Source organism: Pogona vitticeps, chromosome 2 (genome assembly GCF_051106095.1).
Source record: "Pogona vitticeps strain Pit_001003342236 chromosome 2, PviZW2.1, whole genome shotgun sequence".
Taxonomy (NCBI): Eukaryota; Metazoa; Chordata; class Lepidosauria; order Squamata; family Agamidae; genus Pogona; species Pogona vitticeps.
The window spans coordinates 235,672,464-235,689,848 of NC_135784.1; the positions used below are offsets into that span (position 1 = coordinate 235,672,464).

General features: G+C 39.8%; 1 protein-coding gene across 1 annotated transcript in view; it reads right to left on the reverse strand.

Moving 5' to 3' along the window:
• Positions 1-236: 236 nt before the first annotated feature.
• TRPM6 (transient receptor potential cation channel subfamily M member 6) overlaps positions 237-17,385 on the reverse strand; it is a 120,013-nt gene continuing 102,864 nt past the window's right edge. The window contains exons 36-39 of the mRNA XM_072992227.2: positions 14,655-14,860; positions 10,129-10,180; positions 6,096-6,202; positions 237-5,035 (exon numbers count right to left, since the gene is read on the reverse strand). Of these exons, the coding sequence (XP_072848328.2) occupies positions 4,899-5,035; positions 6,096-6,202; positions 10,129-10,180; positions 14,655-14,860 (502 nt within the window). The 3' untranslated portion in view covers positions 237-4,898. The remainder of the gene's footprint in view (positions 5,036-6,095; positions 6,203-10,128; positions 10,181-14,654; positions 14,861-17,385) is intronic.

Consider the following 17,385-nt stretch of genomic DNA (forward strand, 5'->3'; position numbering starts at 1 on the left):
TTTAAAAGTCCCACTTTTACACACTGTTCAAATACTGAACTGTTTGAGGCTTGCCTTCCCTATGGTGGTCAATGTAAATGATGGAGCTGCAGTGGATTTCAGACAGAACCAGGACAGTGGGGTGGGGTGGTGGGACAATTGCTATTTTTAAAGCCCTTCAGGCAATTGGGGATTTTGAACATGACAAAATACTGGTAGTCACCAGTGACAGGAAGTTTGCTCTTTCTAAAACAGAATTTTTGTTGTTGATGTTGTGATGATGATGATGATGATGAACATGTTAAGACTCAGAGTGAATTTCTATTTGTTTCCTTTGCCCTTTTAATTTTTTTTAAAAAAGCAACATGGAGGAACAGATTTCTAAGGGAAATTAGCATTTATTTCATTTGACACAATGCACATTTTTTCTTCCCCAGTCTACAGGGAAAGAAACAAAACTTTCCCCCTTCTTGGCCAGGCCTCCTCCTTTATTCGTTACCGTATCTTATCAGCTTGCTTTCCCTAAGCTCGTTCCTCTCCCCTTCAATGCCTATTCAAGCATCGATGCACTCTGCTTTCAATAAAAGGAGGTAAGGTTCACACCCTCTCAGGAATTACTACATATGAGTATTTCCAGTATATGACTATAATGGAAAACCAGATTGGAATGATTCATTTTTGCTATTGATTCAGAGTCTGTATTGTGTTTTAAATTGTAATCAATGCTCACACAGGGGCTACAGAGTGATTTGGGAGTTTATAGTTTGTAATGGATGCAATAGAAATCGTATCTGAGCCCACAACCCCCACTTCTTTTGTTCCTTCCTCTGATCCCACCTCTGCTGATCCTTTCTTCCTCTGTTCCCACCTATGCTGATCATTTTATGGTTCTCTGTAAAACTGCTTTCTCATTTATGTTGTTGTTGCTTAGTTGTTTAGTCATGTCCGACTCTTTGTGTCTCCATGGACCAGAGCACGCCAGGCCCTCCTGTCTTCCACTGCCTCCCGGAGCTGGGTCAAATTCATGTTGGTAGCTTTGATGACACTGTCCAACCATCTCATCCTCTGTCGTCCCCTTCTCCTCTTGCCTTCACACTTTCCCAACATCAGGGTCTTTTCCAGGGAGTCTTCTCTTCTCATGAGATTGGAGCCTCAGCTTCAGGATCTGTCCTTCCAGTGAGCACTCATGGTTGATTTCCTTTAGAATGGATAGGTTTGTTCTCCTTGCAGTCCAGGGTACTCTCAAGAGCTTCCTCCAGCACCACAATTCAAAGGCATCAATTCTTCGGCGATCAGCTTTCTTTATGGTCCAGCTCTCACCTCCATACATCACTACAGGAAAAACCATAGCTTTGACTATGCAGACTTTTGTTGGCAAGGTGATGTCGCTGCTTTTTAAGATGCTGTCGAGGTTTGTCATCACTTTCCTCCCAAGAAGTAGGCGTCTTTTAATTTGGTGACTGCTGTCACCATCTGCAGTAATCATGGAGCCCAAGAAAGTAAAATCTGTCACTGTCTCCATCTCTTCCCCTTCTATTTGCCAGGAGGTGATGGGACCAGTGGACATAATCTTGGTTTTTTTGATGTTGAACTTCAGACCGTTTTTTGCGCTCTCCTCTTTCACCCTCATTAAGAGGTTCTTTAATTCCTCTTCACTTTCTGCCATCAGAGTGGTATCATCTGCATATTGGAGGTTGTTGATATTTCTTCTGGCAATCTTAATTCCAGCTTGGGATTCCTCCAATCAGGCCTTTCTCATGATGTATTCTGCATATAAGTTAAATAAGCAGGGATACAATATACAGCCTTGTCGTACTCCTTTCCCAATTTTGAACCAATCAGTTGTTCCATATCCTGTTCTAACTGTTGCTTCCTGTCCCATGTATAGGTTTCTCAGGAGACAGATAAGGTGGTCAGGCACTCCCATTTCTTTAAGGTGTTGCCATAGGTTGCTGTAGACAATAAGGCAGAAGTAGATGTTTTTCTGGAACTCTCTGGCTTTCTCCATAATCCAGCGCATGTTAGCAATTTGGTCTGTAGTTCCTCTGCCCCTTCAAAATCCACCTTGTACTTCTGGGAGTTCTCGGTCCACATACTGCTGAAGCCTACCTTGTAGGATTTTGAGCATAACCTTGCTAGCATGTGAAATGAGTGCAATTGTACGGGAGCATTCTTTGACACTGCCCTTCTTTGGGATTGGGATGTAGACTGATCTTTTCCAATCCTCTAGCCACTGTTGAGTTTTCCAAATTTGCTGGCATATTGAATGTAGCAGCTTAACAGCATCATCTTTTAAGATTTTAAATAGTTCAACTGGAATGCCATCACCTCCACTGGCCTTGTTGTTAGCCATGTTTTCTAAGGCCTCCTTGACTTCACTCTCAATGTCTGGCTCACGGTCAGCAACCACACTATCTGGGTTGTCCAGGATATCCAAATCTTTCTGGTATAATTCCTCTGTGTATTCTTGCCACCTCTTCTTGATATCTTCTGCTTTTGTAAAGTCCCTACCATTTTTGGCCCCAGTCTATTACATTTCTCAAAAACCTTTCTATAGAAAAATAACATGGGCAGTCTAGAGTAAGGAACATCAAAAGTTTGAAAAGTGATTTTGCAAAATACATCACAATTCACATGTCAAAATGATTCCATAACATAGATTACCACCTTCCCCTTCACATCTGTTACTCTTTTCTGTTGATAATTATGCAACACAGAATGTATGTTTATGTGTATATGAATATTTATGATGTGCTAGCTAAGAGAAGAATGTGATATTTGCACAGAATGTATTTAACCAATCAGATTGTATCTATGGGAAGTCAGCCTGCTATAAAAGGCACTGACAGCCAGGAGTCAGTTAGTGTCAGTCAGGGAACCATAGAATTAGAGGTAGGGTGTGATGCTCACGATATAGTAATGCCCACCACACATTACCTTTATTACAACACAAAGAACTGTAAATAGAATTAATGTGGATTGTAAAATGGTGACTTCACTATACAGATCCCTCATGAGCACTGTATATAACTGTTCTTGTTATGTGCTCTCAAGCTGCATCTATCTTATGGAGACCCAAACAGGGTCTTCAATCTATGTGAGATATTTAAAGAGTGGTTCTACTGGTGCCAGACCAGTGAGTTTCCAATGGTCTATGGGGGTTTGAACGCAGCTCTCCTACCTCTTGTCACTCTACCCATAAAGCACACTATGTGTATAGTAAGATGCCGTATTAAACCCTGGACAGGGATGTTGCAATTTTCTGGATTGTATGTCCAACCTTTCCCAACTGAGGGGAAGTTTAGAATGATTATCTTTACAGAAAAAAGAATTGGAATCATGTAATATATTTGTAAATAATATATTTATTTACGAATACCCAGGTTAAACTGGTACTACCAGGATAAAATAGCAAGCACACAAGTGGGCAAAACTTGTAACTCCTGAAGTAACTTAAACTGTCATCACTGCTTCTCCTCAAAAAACTTTTAACGACAGAAACAGATCTTCTTTTAGCTCTTGTCACTCCCATACTAGATATAGGGGCCAACCAGCTGCCCATTAGTATGATTCGCCTACATCCAATCCTGACTGAAGTGTCATTAATCCAAGAACAAACAAGTTGGAAAGTAGTTACATCACAGTAAGGATTTCAGCAGAAGCAAACTTGTCCACAACCATAAAATAAGAAAATACATTTGCCAAGACATTCTCCCTTCTGCACAATGACTGAAGACACAGTAGTTCTGATCACTGATGAATTTGACTACAAGGAAACACTGTCAAATCATTTGAAGGGGAAAAGCTGGGTTCTTGTTGGCATGTTGTGCGTAAACACCAGCATAAGCCTCTCCTCTTCAGACTCATCACTGACCACATGAAAAAAGGAACAGAGAAGAGGAGGACTCCCATGTGCCATAGAGCAATTGACAAACCCAGGTTCTATACTACCTGATTAGTGTTTTAATGACACAACATTACCATTGTTAATGCCTGGCAATGACTTTTCTTTAGCCTTCTCTTGTGCTGTTTCTCTTCAGGCTACCAGTGAAATCACCTGAAGAACGTGTTATCGAACCAATGTATAAATATATATAAATGCTAAATGGACAAAGATACTTATTTTCTCATTTCTATCTGTCCCTTTCCAGCTCCACTGTCATCTGTATTTTGTGCCATTCCCAAAGAGACGAAGTACAGTATACAAGAAAGGGGGTACAGCATCTCTGGTAAGGCTCCTGCACTGACCGGCAGAAATACCTTATAAATGTTGCCTCAGTTCAAAGAAAAATACATTTCTTTCAGGAAAATGGCATTGTACCTGAGAATTTCTCAGCATGCTTTGTAAAGCAGATACAGAATTTGTGACTGAGCAGGCATTATGGGAAATAAGATCACTGATCATTTTGCAGTTCCTTTGTTTCAGGCATAAGACAAAAGCTGTAGTAGGGGGGAGGTGTGTGTGGGGTTAGAAAGTGAATGGAACCAGCACAGTTTTTGCTGTGGCTCCATGACAATGTTGGATTGGCAGTGTCTGCCCATCCAGGAGGAGAGGAGAGGAGAAAGACAGAAGTTTTTAAAAAATCATCTGCTTGTTCCATTGTCATTATTCTCTTTTACCATCAGTAACTTCATCAGCAACTTTGATAAAATATGAATAAATGGCATCACTCCCAATGATCCCAGTGACTTTCATGGATAATCTCAGGAAAAATCAATACAAGCTAAAATGCACTGATAGCAGTAACTAAAGAGGTTCCTTTTCCATTGGAAATCTGTTCGGACTCTTCATACGCATGTTATAAATAGCTTTCATTTCCTTTTACAAGGCAAAATGTTTGTCTCTGCAGACAAACTCAATATTGGGTACAAATATTCAAGAACTCAGGTGGTTAGTTCCTGCTTGCCAACCCCCTGGATCACAGTCGACTACAATACTCCACATGCTCATCATTACAACTGTTAGCAGCTTCATCTCCTGCTGTCACCACTGTTTCAGTTCCAGCATCAAAAGACAAATTCAGCCTTCCAGGTGTGTAGTCATTTCTTTTCAAATCTATGGAGGAAACAAGTAAAAACTGAGACACAGCTTGCAAGGATAAGGAAAGACAATAATCAGCCCATAGGATGGAGAAGTGCGTTACACAATTACAGGGATACCTAACAAAAATATATTGGCTGGCATCCTGTTCCATAAACCTACGCTGCATAAGGCTGACAATGTTATCAGCTATAGGGATTTTTGGAAACAGAAAATTTCTGATTCCCCTCCAAAAAAAAAAAAAAAAAAAATGTCCAGGGCCTCCCATGGAATCCCTTTCATCATGGAAGCTGTTCGAGGTCACAAGATGGGGCAGAAGTCCTTAACGTCCCTCTTAACGTCCCTCTTAATGGAAGCTCTGCTGTATAATAAGTTAATTATATCACCTAGTTCAAGCCAAGGTTTCTGTATGAAGAAAGAAAATAATTAAATGCCTGCTATGATATCTGAAAAAAGAATGCCAAACCAAGAAGGGTAACCTACAGCTGATCACTGCAATGTAGTTTTGCATCTATATTAACATATCGCTTCTCAGCAGAATCCACAAGACCCTCAGAAAATCCAGTTTTGGTATCATAAGATCCAGGAACTAGGAAGACAAGCAAAGGGGACCCGACTAGATCCATCACTGTTGTACTTCTATTGGCAGGCAAATACATTTTTATTCTCACCAGATTTTGCTTCTAAAGCTTCCACCCACCCACCTGCGTGCTGGTTTTAGTGGATGGGTGCTGCCTGTTTCTCTTTTTTAAAAAATAAATGAAATTTAATTTATAAAAATAAAAATAAAAATTGCTATTGATTTTCTGGGGGGGGGGGTGTCTGTGTGTCTGTGCGTCTGTGTCTGTGTTTACAGTTCTATACCTATATCTGTATTTTGTTATTCTTTATAGTTATCCCAGCACTATGTTTAGTAGAAGATCAGGATATAAATAAAATATAGTCAAATAAAATAAATAATGTGTAGAGGTTAGAATTTCAGCAATGCAGCAAGCACAATGTATTATAGATTCATGGTTTAGCTCCTCTCAGGACAGGTTTGCTCAGGAACCTGCAGGGCATTTCTACTGCATACCGGGAAGTCTGAATTTCCTGCAGCAAGAGTTACAGCGATGCTTTGAAATGAAGTTTTTGATTGCTTCCTTCCCAAGGTTTGCTGGGCCAAAAGCCATCCTTCTAGATCTGTAAGAGATGACAGAGTTCATATAAATATGTAGTCTATGTTTTGACATGTCACCTGCATCTATCTGCCGCCAATCCTAATTGAGAAACAATGATAACAAGAAACAGTGACAATGACAACAATAGCAACAACGCCCTGGCCCTTACAGTTTATTTTATAAATGTATATAGTACTTTCTTTCCGATTCAGTATAAAAAAAATCAATTCTGCTGCAAAATTTAGCCAATGCATCAATATACCAACCCAGTCGTGATTAAGTGCTTGGAAAATCTTACTAACTTTCCAAAGAGTGATTAACTACTTGGAAAGTATACAAAAGCAAAGTGCAAAGTATGGGCATCAAGACTAACTGTGTTATACATTTGATAAATGTGCTCGTGTTTCTGAGATGTGAAAAAGTTCGTGACCCATCCTTTGTTGCTGACACTGTACTTCTACTAGTAGTACCATAAGGATGACCTGCAGCATATTCCACACACTCTGTTTTAGTACTCGTGTCATTCCTGAACTTAAACTGAAATCTAAAGCACTCTATCATGGGGTGTCAATTAATACAGTGGTGCCCCGCATAGCGAGGTTAATCCGTTCCAGATTAACCTTCGCTATGTGAAAACTTTGCTAAACGGAACAGGGAAGCCCATTGGAAATGGACACAAAACTTACTGTTTAGCGAAGTTTTCAGGGGCCGGGAGCCATTTTTGTGCCCTCGGTAAGCGAGGGGAGGGTGCGAAAACTCTGCACGCAGCCATTTTGGGCATCTGGCGGCCATTTTGAAACCGCCGAACAGCTGATCTGCGGGCATCGCAAAGCGAAGATCCGTAAGCGAAATGCTTACCGATCTTCACAATGTGAGTTTTGCCCATTGGGGCCGACGCTATGCCTCCGCATTAGCGATCCCGAAAACGGGATCGCTATGTGGATTCGTCGTTATACGGTGCGCTTGTTAAGCGAGGCACCACTGTATTATCAAGAGCTATCTACCTGCAATATGCACTTGTGTGTAGCCTGGACTGCGTACTATTATTATTAGGAATAGGGCTGAATAAAAAAGGCCTACATATACACGTACAATAGAAATTGGCAGAAACTCAACAGCAAAAGGTTTCTCTGATTGAAATGTTTTGTGATAACTATCAGAGCAAACAAAAATATTCCCTGTCTATTTGATTTGAGAATGCACACACTGTGCAGACAATTACCACCTGAGTAGAAATTAATCCTGCTGGAGATTTCACAGTGTTGCCAGAATCTAGATTCTACAAAAGATTCAAAATCAAAAGAGTCCCAGTAAAGAGTAGACTGTATTTATCTACATCCCCATTGAACAGATCTCTACAACCTGACACCCTCTGGGAGAAAGCAATCCTGCTAACAAAGGAAGCATTTGTGAAAGCACATTCTATTCTATTTACAATGGAGAGATAAACTGCCAGGCAGGTAGCATCACTGCTGATGTTGCATAATTGGTAACAGATTTTAAATGCAAATTTCTCAGATCAACAATTGCTAATTTTAGTGCTACTGACTCAATTTGGTCTTGAAAATTTAACCAGGATAGTAAACACTAAAGAAAAAGATGTACAAAAAGGTATTGCATTTTATTTTTATATTGAAGGAATTTGTTTCTTAAATTATTATCTTTTGTTGGAATATTTTTGTAAGCAAGCATGATTCTCAGAACGCACTTATTTAGAAAACTTAGCTGTAACTGTAGAGGACAGGGAAGGGGAAAAACTCTAGATTTTTCAACAGGCTTTAATGGAGAGATCCAACCCTCATTCTCCATCAAAGCCTATTGAACAACTATGGTCTGGTGACCTGATATGCTGCTCATAAAAGTGATCCCAATTGAGATTTCTGAGAGATGGGAGTCTGCTAATGGGGTGAGAAGGGAATTCTGTGGGTGTCCTGAGATACGTATATCTTCATATGGGTGCAGGAGGAAGAGACTATATGAATGAGTTTGCAACTCCCAGTCAACACCAAATACAGTTTAAAGGGAAGCAAAATGTGCATCCCTGATTTAACGACACTGAAGTTGTGGCACCTCTGATCAAAGCTGTGTGAAGGATCAGTAAGGTAAAGATAAAGGTTCTCCTTGACATTTAGTCCAATCGTGTCTGACTCTAGGAGGGCAGTGCTCATCCCTGTTTCCAAGCCGTAGAGCCAGCGTTTGTCCGAAGGCAGTTTCCATGGTCATGTGGCCAGCATGACTACACACAGAATGCCATTACCTTCCCACCAAGGTGGTACCTATTTATCTACTTGTATTTACATGCTTTTGAACTGCTAGGTTGGCAGGAGCTGGGACAAGCGACGGGAGCTCACTCCGTCACGTGGATTCGACCTTACAACTGCTGGTCTTCTGACCTCGCAGCACAGAGGCTTCTGTGAAGAATCAGTAGATGATGATGATGATGATGATGATGATGATGATGATGATGATGATGATGATGATGATGATGATGGACAGTAAACTTGTTCTTGTACACCAATAGTTCTCAAGTATGGATTCTAGATGTTCTAAGCCAGTGGTTCCCAATCTTGGGTAACCCAGGTATTCTTGGACTACAACTCCCAGAAGACCTAGCCAGCACAGCTGGTGGGGAAGGCTTCTGGGAATTGCAGTCCAAGAACACTTGGGTTACCCAAGGTTGGAAACCACTGGCCCAAGGTTACAGAAGTATCAACCAGACATTCTTGGATTATAGAAAACTCTAATGCAGTCCAACATCTAATTTAATCTCACACCTCTACTTTTATTATTATTATTATTATTATTATTATTATTATTATTATTATTATTATTATTATTATTATTATTATTATTATTATTATTATTGTTGTTGTTGTTGTTGTTGTTGTTGTTGTTGTTGTTGTTGTTGTTGTTGTTGTTGTTGTTGTTGTTACTACTACTACTACTACTACTACTACTACTACTACTAACTTTTGGAGCCACTGCTGTATGCTCAGAAGACCTTTGTAAACTTTCATAAATATTAATTTATATCTTGTTGTGCAGCACATGTATCTTCATAAACATTATCTGTTGTACAACTCAGCATGCAACAGATAATGTCCACAGATGTTTCTTAATGTACACCAATTCACTCCGAAAAGTTACTCATCTTGTGTCACTGCACTACAAGTTTTTGCCCATTGTGTTTACAGTTTGAGGAATCCACTGTCTCTGCCTGAAGCTTTAGCAGCAGCTGGGATTAACATGATTGCTCCTCTCCACAGATTTACTCAAGTGTAATTACCCAAATGCTTTTCCTAACAGATGCTTTGAACAATTGCTTAAGTCCTTATGTAGAACTTTCCTGCTAGATAATTATTATTTATATACAATGTAAGCTACACTTTTAAAACATTGTGGAGAGAAGAAGGGATGGAGGTGATAAGAAAAGATACCAAAATAGTAAGCATGAACATGGAATTCTGAGCATAATCTCTCAGAAGTTCAGCCACCATTGCAATAGTGGATGGAGAACCAAACTCAAATGACTGCATATTAAATTCAGGATCTTAAGCTGTATTCAGAAACAAATAAGTCTACTCAGTCAACAGAGGTAAAGAATACATTGTTTCCTTACTCCCCTCCCACACCCTGTAACCACAGCTTTTCAACAGGTAAATATCTGCATTTAGAAACATACAAATTTCCTTCCATGGCCTTTAAACCTAACTGGAAGTGCAACACATTGCAGTATGCTAATCGGCCAAAAAATGAAATGAAATGAAATAAACCAAACAAACAAACTTCAAAACAAATGGGAAACTGAATGATAATCAAAACATAAAGAGCACCCTTGTCAGCAGCTATACAAATATGTATATATGCATCCCAGTTAAAATTGCATATTACTTCAATCACATGAAAACATGTCACATTTTCCATGATAAAGGGACACTAGGTACTTACTGCTTGTCTTCAGGTTTAATAACAGATGGATCTGTAAGGTTCTCTCCAACACCTGTAGAAGTCAAATTTTGAAAGGGTATTAGAAGGCAATTGTCTTTCTGCCATTTGTGAAATTGTAACATTCACAATTATTTTATGGTTATCTTATCTTTTGCTTTTGAAAACAGTAAATAAAAAAAACACATTAGAACTATACAATTTATTAGCCTTTGGCACATGCTCATCTCATTTTTTAAAGCTGAATCTTCCTTTCTCCTTTTAATAGAAGGGCAAATGACATTAGCATTTAAATTCTATGTGTTTTGTGGATCCACGTGTACACCAGAAAATACATCAGGATGGGTACTATATTTAATTGCCATAGTTAAAAATTGCAATCATAGAATATATCCCGGTAGTGCACACTCTACTAATATTGAACAAAATGGATCAACTTATTTATTTATTCTTACTTCACCTTTCTCCCTAATAATAATAATAACAACAACAACAACAACAACAGGGGTAATAATAAAAACAGGGGTATCTGTTGATTTTATGGTATATTGCTCTCTTCCAAGGTGACTGATGGTTATCCTGTAATACCAGTGAAGTCAGTCCAATTGGTTGAAAGGCCAAAAGCTAAAAATAGCCAGCCAAGCTCTGGCTTCAACCTTCAGGTAGCCCACTTCAAGCCGAAGGGCCGCATTGGATACCCCTCTTGGAACTTGTAAGATAGCCCTCACGAATTTAGATTGAAGTACTACTAACTGGATAAATGAAGAATAGGGGCCCAATTGTGCCCCATACAAGAGCTGACTAAGGGATTTGGCCTGAAACAATCTTAGTGCAGCTGGAATGTACTGACCTCCCTTTGTATAGAAGAATTTTAGTATAGCAAGGCTAGATTTTTGTGCTGTTTGTACCACGTTGTTAACATGAGCCTTGTGGTTTCCTTTTATTGAAAGATGGCGGCAAAATATTTATAAACCTTAATTTGTCATACAAATAACATACCAGAAAATAAAAGCAACACCAAAAATACAGTACATTCAATGCAGCAAGGTACAACAGAAGTTAAATAACATAGGAGACAAAACAGAACTCGGAGGGAGGAGGAGCACAAGCCAGCAGCCAGGGTGTCAAACAGTAGTCCCCAGCACCACCTTCTGAATTATCTCATCCAGGAAGGATCAGATCCACTGTAAAACAGTGCCTTCAGGTCCCATCACAGAGAGATGAATCAGGAGGGTACCATGGTTGATGGTATGGGAATCCGCAGAACCAATAAGGACACATTCCCTTTATCCAGTTCTAGGAGTAGACCAACCACCAAAATGACCAGAGCAATCTCCATTCCATAACCAGGCCTGAAGTCAGACTGAAATGGATCTGGATCAGGGGTCTCTAAACTTTTGAGTGTGAGGGACACATTGAATATTTTCCACATGTTTGAGGGTCAAAGGAACGTGCATACACATGGCTGCCCGGCTGCCCACACCCCCACCCAAATGGATGCACACACACACACCGAGATGCCCGGCTGGGCCGACAGACACACAGGCTGAAGGGAACAGGCCAGATTAAATGGCAAGGTGGGCAGGATGTGGCCCACAAGTCATAGTTTGGAGATCCCTGATCTAAATAATCTAGATAATCCAGGAACCCCAGGAGTTAAGAAGCCACAACACACACTAGCACTTTCCCCAAGAATGGAATATTAGAGGCATAAACACAAGATCCACATGTCCACTTTGAAGTCTCCATCACAGTTTTAAAAAGTAGATTTTCCAACATGTCCACTTTGAAGTCTCCATCACAGTTTTAAAAAGTAGATTTTCCAAATGCCCTGTCAGAACCCATTCACCCTGCCCACCCCCAAGAAAGCCAAATACAATGCTTTGGGCTGAGTAGTTGCAGTCAACAGGGCCTGCAAACTGAAGGTGTTTGATATGATTTGGACAGTCTTATTTAAGTATGGAGACCAAGCACTTCCTAACTGAGACAGAGTCAGCAAGGCTGTCCAAGGCAGACTCACACCCATACCTCCCACTGCACTTGTCAGTGAACCCCCAATGCCCTGGGGAACAGCAAGGACAGGAAACAATGAAGCTGTGGAGGAGGAGTGAGAAGGGAGGATCCTGTGTTGTTGTAAAATGCCCTGAAGACACTCCCCAGGGAGATCCTTGCCCTGGAGGAGAACTGGCCCACTCCAGTTCAGAAGAGGCGGTGAAGTTGGTAGAGACAGGCTTGGCAACTCCAACATTCTAACAACATTCTAACTTGGAGCAACAAATCTAGGGCTCCACTGAGAACTGTCAGTTGAAACAGGGAGTGTGGGAAACCCAGGGATGATGAACCACTAGCAATTTTGGGGTAGCCAGGGGCACAGAGGAGGGCTGCTAAATTGCTCATGGCAAAAGAAATTAAAAATGAGTTTTGTTGAACCACAACTGAATAGCTTATATGTGGATTCCTCAAAGCCTGTCTGAGCCCCCCCCCTTGCCCATGTAGAGCCCGGAGTGCACACTAACCCATATATAAATTATGTAACATGACACAGCCTGCCATTTTAAGTTCTTAATAAATAGATACACAGATAACCTGTCTAACTTTTTTTCTCAGTTTCTCCAGCTCCACTTCAGCTAGCTTGCATTTTTCCCCTCTGACTGTACATTATGTGTCTAACTCTTATGTCAAAAAAAAAAAAACCAACCCTATGGCCTCCACATCCTTTTACATCCAATGGTTAGGAAAGGAAATGTTTGAATGCATCACCACACTCAGGGTCAGATCACAACTTCATGGAAATGCTTATTTCTTCCCCTTGCAACAGTTTCCCTTTAGAGCACATGATCTTTCAGTGCTAGTATGGCAGGTTGTGGCTTACCCGGAAAGGAGGTTTGGCACTACCTTTTTTTTTCCTCAAGTAAATATCTTTGCTTTTAATATTAATTGTTCTCTTCACACTAACAGCAAAAGAGATACAACCATAAGTCACCGACAAGATACAACACCTTCCCCACCACCTACATACGTTTCTGGAAAGATATTCACATCTGGGTACACTGCTATTTCAGTCATGCTAGAGAAGATGACATAGCCAGCCCTACCACTGATTACATTTTTAGGTCCACTGCCACTTGTGGCAATTGAATAATTAAGAGTCAAACTAAATCTTAAGAGGAATGTGTTATTATCCTCTTTTTCCTTCCACTATGTGATATCTATAGCAATATGTACCTTGGCAATCAGACTTGCAAATTAAGCCTCTGTTTAGCTTGACCAATCATAAAAAGAGGCACTGTAAATGCAAGGTACATACAGTAGAAAGGGAAAATCACATTGCTGTGGCAGCTGTCTTTCACCACTTGGGAGAACACGTCTTCCAAAATGTGCTAATTTATTGTTTTGTTTTGTTTTTTCACCATTTGCAAGCTGATTTATTCCCTTATTGTAAGAAAGGCAGCCTAAAATGAAAATAAATGAATACATAAATACATAAATAAGTGTACTGTCTAGTTTGACCCTTGTTTTAAGAAGCACAGTTTTTGTTGTCTAGGTGCCTCTAGCTTGCCTCACATCACATCAAAACATACAGCTGTAGCTAATGAAGTGTTATGGCTTATCTCTCATTCATGGTTAGAATCAATGCAGTAATTTGCGAATTCACCTCACCTCTAGTTCAAGACTTTGGAGAGGGGAAGAGCCCAACTGCTGCTTCCCTGGTATCCCTGAACTTCCTGGAAATTTTGAAAAATTCCTCCCACTCTTGAGAACATCAACTGCAGCCTATGAATGGATTCCTTTAAAATGAGGAAGCATTTTCAGTTCACCTTTGCTTGAGATATGTCTAAATCTATTAGATTCTTGTGTGGAAATGTACAGGATCACATTTTAAATATCTGTTTTTTTAGTATTAATTATGATTTATTTTCCTTCAAATAGCTGCTCAGGTGAAATTGATCTTTTCCTTTCATGGTACTTATGACACACACACTGCTGTATACGGGAAAATGCAGAAAGGGTATTTTCTAAGTCCATAATATCTCTGCTTGTTTCAAAAAGGCAGTTGCAGTTCTATGTGCAGCTTGCAATAGAAGAACAATTATTTATTAGCATTGACAATTGCCTGGGGCCTAAAGGAAGTGTACAGCATACTGTAAACATCTGCCACATCTGGTTTCCCCCAGGTCTTCCATTACTGCATAATTTGGAACTTTAATCTTTGCTGTAACCAAAGATCAGCATGGTTCAAGAGAAGAGGAGAGCTTGAAACCAAGCAGGTGAATGGCAACAGCCAGAAGTATGCAACTGTCTAGGTCTCTGTACAAAAGGTGGCACTTCAAGGTCAGAGCCCAAAAATGGCATGTATCTCTTCAAGAATTCGGCTGTACAGTTGTTCTGCCCTATCCATTTTGTTCTATGGCAAACACTACGATTTTCAAGGCATGAAGAAAATACAGCTGTATCTAGCCTCTGTTTATGCAAACAGCACACAAGGACTTTATAGGCATCCCCGGATTTCATTGTGTGGCACCACTCACCTTGCAAATCCAGTACAAGGAGCTCTCCCCGGGTATACTCATAGGTCCAGTGAGAAAAAGCCAGCATAGTTTCTTCCAGCAAATTATGGGGTGTGATCTCATCTCCGTTGTTGTTATTGTACTTGCGGAACTCTCCCGTCATGTACTTCTCTATTGTCAGCCACTGGTTGGCTGAATGGCAGTAAATTAAGAAGACCTCTAAGAACCTGAAGGAAAGGATACTGTCGATCAGAGAGTTAACTGAATAGTAAGAACTATTCTATGAGCCCTACACCATTGCTAAATACACCAAAGCAAAAAAAGCAAAGTGTACTGCTTATACAGTACCATTCCCAGTTGAATCTTCTGCCCAACTCAGAATGGCTAAGAATATGCAGCAGCCTTTACATATTATTTATATTTTTGCTAACCAAGCAATATGTCCACAGAGCAATAAGTTGTACTGAGTTTTCTCACTACTACTGCCTAAAGAAGACGCCTGCCAGCAGAAGCATCCCATGTAAAAGATGGTGATTCCATCACACATTTCAAGAGTGAGTGGAAACCTAATCTACATATGTAGTGTATTTCCCCAGGTCTCCAGACTTGATGTGAAGGTGGCAGTGAAGCTCTCAAATGTGTTACTCATCCCACCACCCCAAAAAGTGAACCTGGAGAAAAAAAATCTACCTTCTTTATAGTAAAATTATGAAATTAGATCCTATTTAAAGGATTTGGCCAAAACAAAGATATGCCGTACTTATAGCCTGCGTGTCCAAGGCCATGAACAGGAAAATCCACGATTTAAAAAATAAATAAATTCATATGAACAAATGAGCAATATTACAAGATGAGCATCTAAAAAATCAGATAAGAGCCAGTTATCATAAGGGAAAAATAACTGAAAATATAACTTGAAACAGACAACAGGAAAATAGAAATCTGACCAAAAATACAGTATGCCAAATGCCTATTTAAACAGAAAGGGTAGTGCCTGCCTAGAGGCCTTTAATAAATGTCTACAGGAGATGCCCTCAGAGAAATTCTAAAGTCTGGGTACTGTGACTGATAATGCGTTTCTTAAAATTCCTGATGATTAGAACAGAAGGAAGGGGCTCGCTGGAAGAAACACAAAATACTATTTTAAAATCCCTGCGCCCTCCTCCCAGGTAGTTTTCACAAAGGGTGAAAACTAGAGTTTTGAAAAGCTACTTTTTGGACTACGAAGCTCAGAATCCCCCAGTCCACTACATACAATGACCAAGATGACTGGGGAAGTCTAATATTACCATTAGTAGTAAAGATAATTGACAACCTCTCATGAAATAAAAAAGAACCAGAAACTATTGGCCTTCAAAACAGCCATTTAACATGACTCTTTTTTTGCAGTAATCAGCAGCCTCCATATTTTAACACATTTTGGTGAGAGTGGGGGGAAATGTAACCTCCTCCAGGCCCTCTGTCAGCGTGGGCATGTGCCCTCTCAAAAAAAGATTTTTGCTGATGGATTCTGTTTATGATGCCAGATATCTCAATCTAAACAATAATTAGAATAGGCTGACATACAAGTACATCACTATATTAAGCTCCATGATATGGAATCTTGGTATATTTCATCTAAAATAATAAATTACTATAAGCAAAAGGAAGCAGGAACAGGTGTGTAATTTTTTAAAAAAAATCCTTCGATACGTAAATGAATTATTTGCTATTCTATGGCTGGTGAAAACACCCTTATTTACTGTAATATGCTTTAGCTCACTCTCTTCATAAAGTCATTACATCAAGACTTCTGCAGCCTCACCAGAAACATATTTGTACCTGAGTAATCAGAGGAGACAGATAACAGCAAAATTATTACTCTAGTTATAGTTCTGCAAACAAGTGAAGACAAAGTCTTTCAAAAAAAAAATCAGACAGGCTTATTTCTTCTAATAAAAATCAGGTTAAAACTCTTCTGAAATGGAAGGCTGATTTTCAGTTTTATAAAGAGTTTAGATACTTTTTTAGGGGAGAGAGGCCAATGTTACTCTTGATACTCTATAAAATTGCTTGTAAAACAAATCATAAAATGTTATTTTAACTACTCAGAAGAACCAAGTTATGATCTTTCTCATCAAATAAATATAGACGGATAGGGAAACTTAAAATACAGCCATCATAGGTGGGTATTTAAATATAGTCCCTCTGCATGGCAGGGGAAATTAATACATAAATGTGAAAGGATTTTGAACTGCTACAGTGGTGTCTGGTTTGATCTGAGAGCTACAAAAGCAAAAGATTGAATAGCTGTAACAAGCCTGACCATGAACAAAATTCTGCCATTTTCAAGAACAACTACAAAGGGAGATCCGATTCACTACAAATGTAAGGCCTCAGAGCTTTGGATCAGAGGTCAAAACTTATTCTTCCACTAAGAAAAGAGAAGAGCTGCATGGAGATTGGGTTTAGGTATCTGACCACAGAGTCAAATGTTGGGAATTTAATTATCCACTGTGCAACCCAGAAGTAGAGCCAGCCTGTGTAGCTTTGGGCAAGCTGCACAGTCCCAGGACGCCCCCAGAAGAAGGGGATTTTAAACCACTTCTCTACCTAGAAAACTCTGGAAAGAATTACCACAGGTCAGAACTAACTCTACAGCATGTAATCATTATTATGAAAGGCAAAAATGCTAAATACAACCCACTGTGAAAAAAAGAAAATGGAAATGTGCCATGTCTTGCAAGGAAACAGCAAGACAGTGACGTACTGG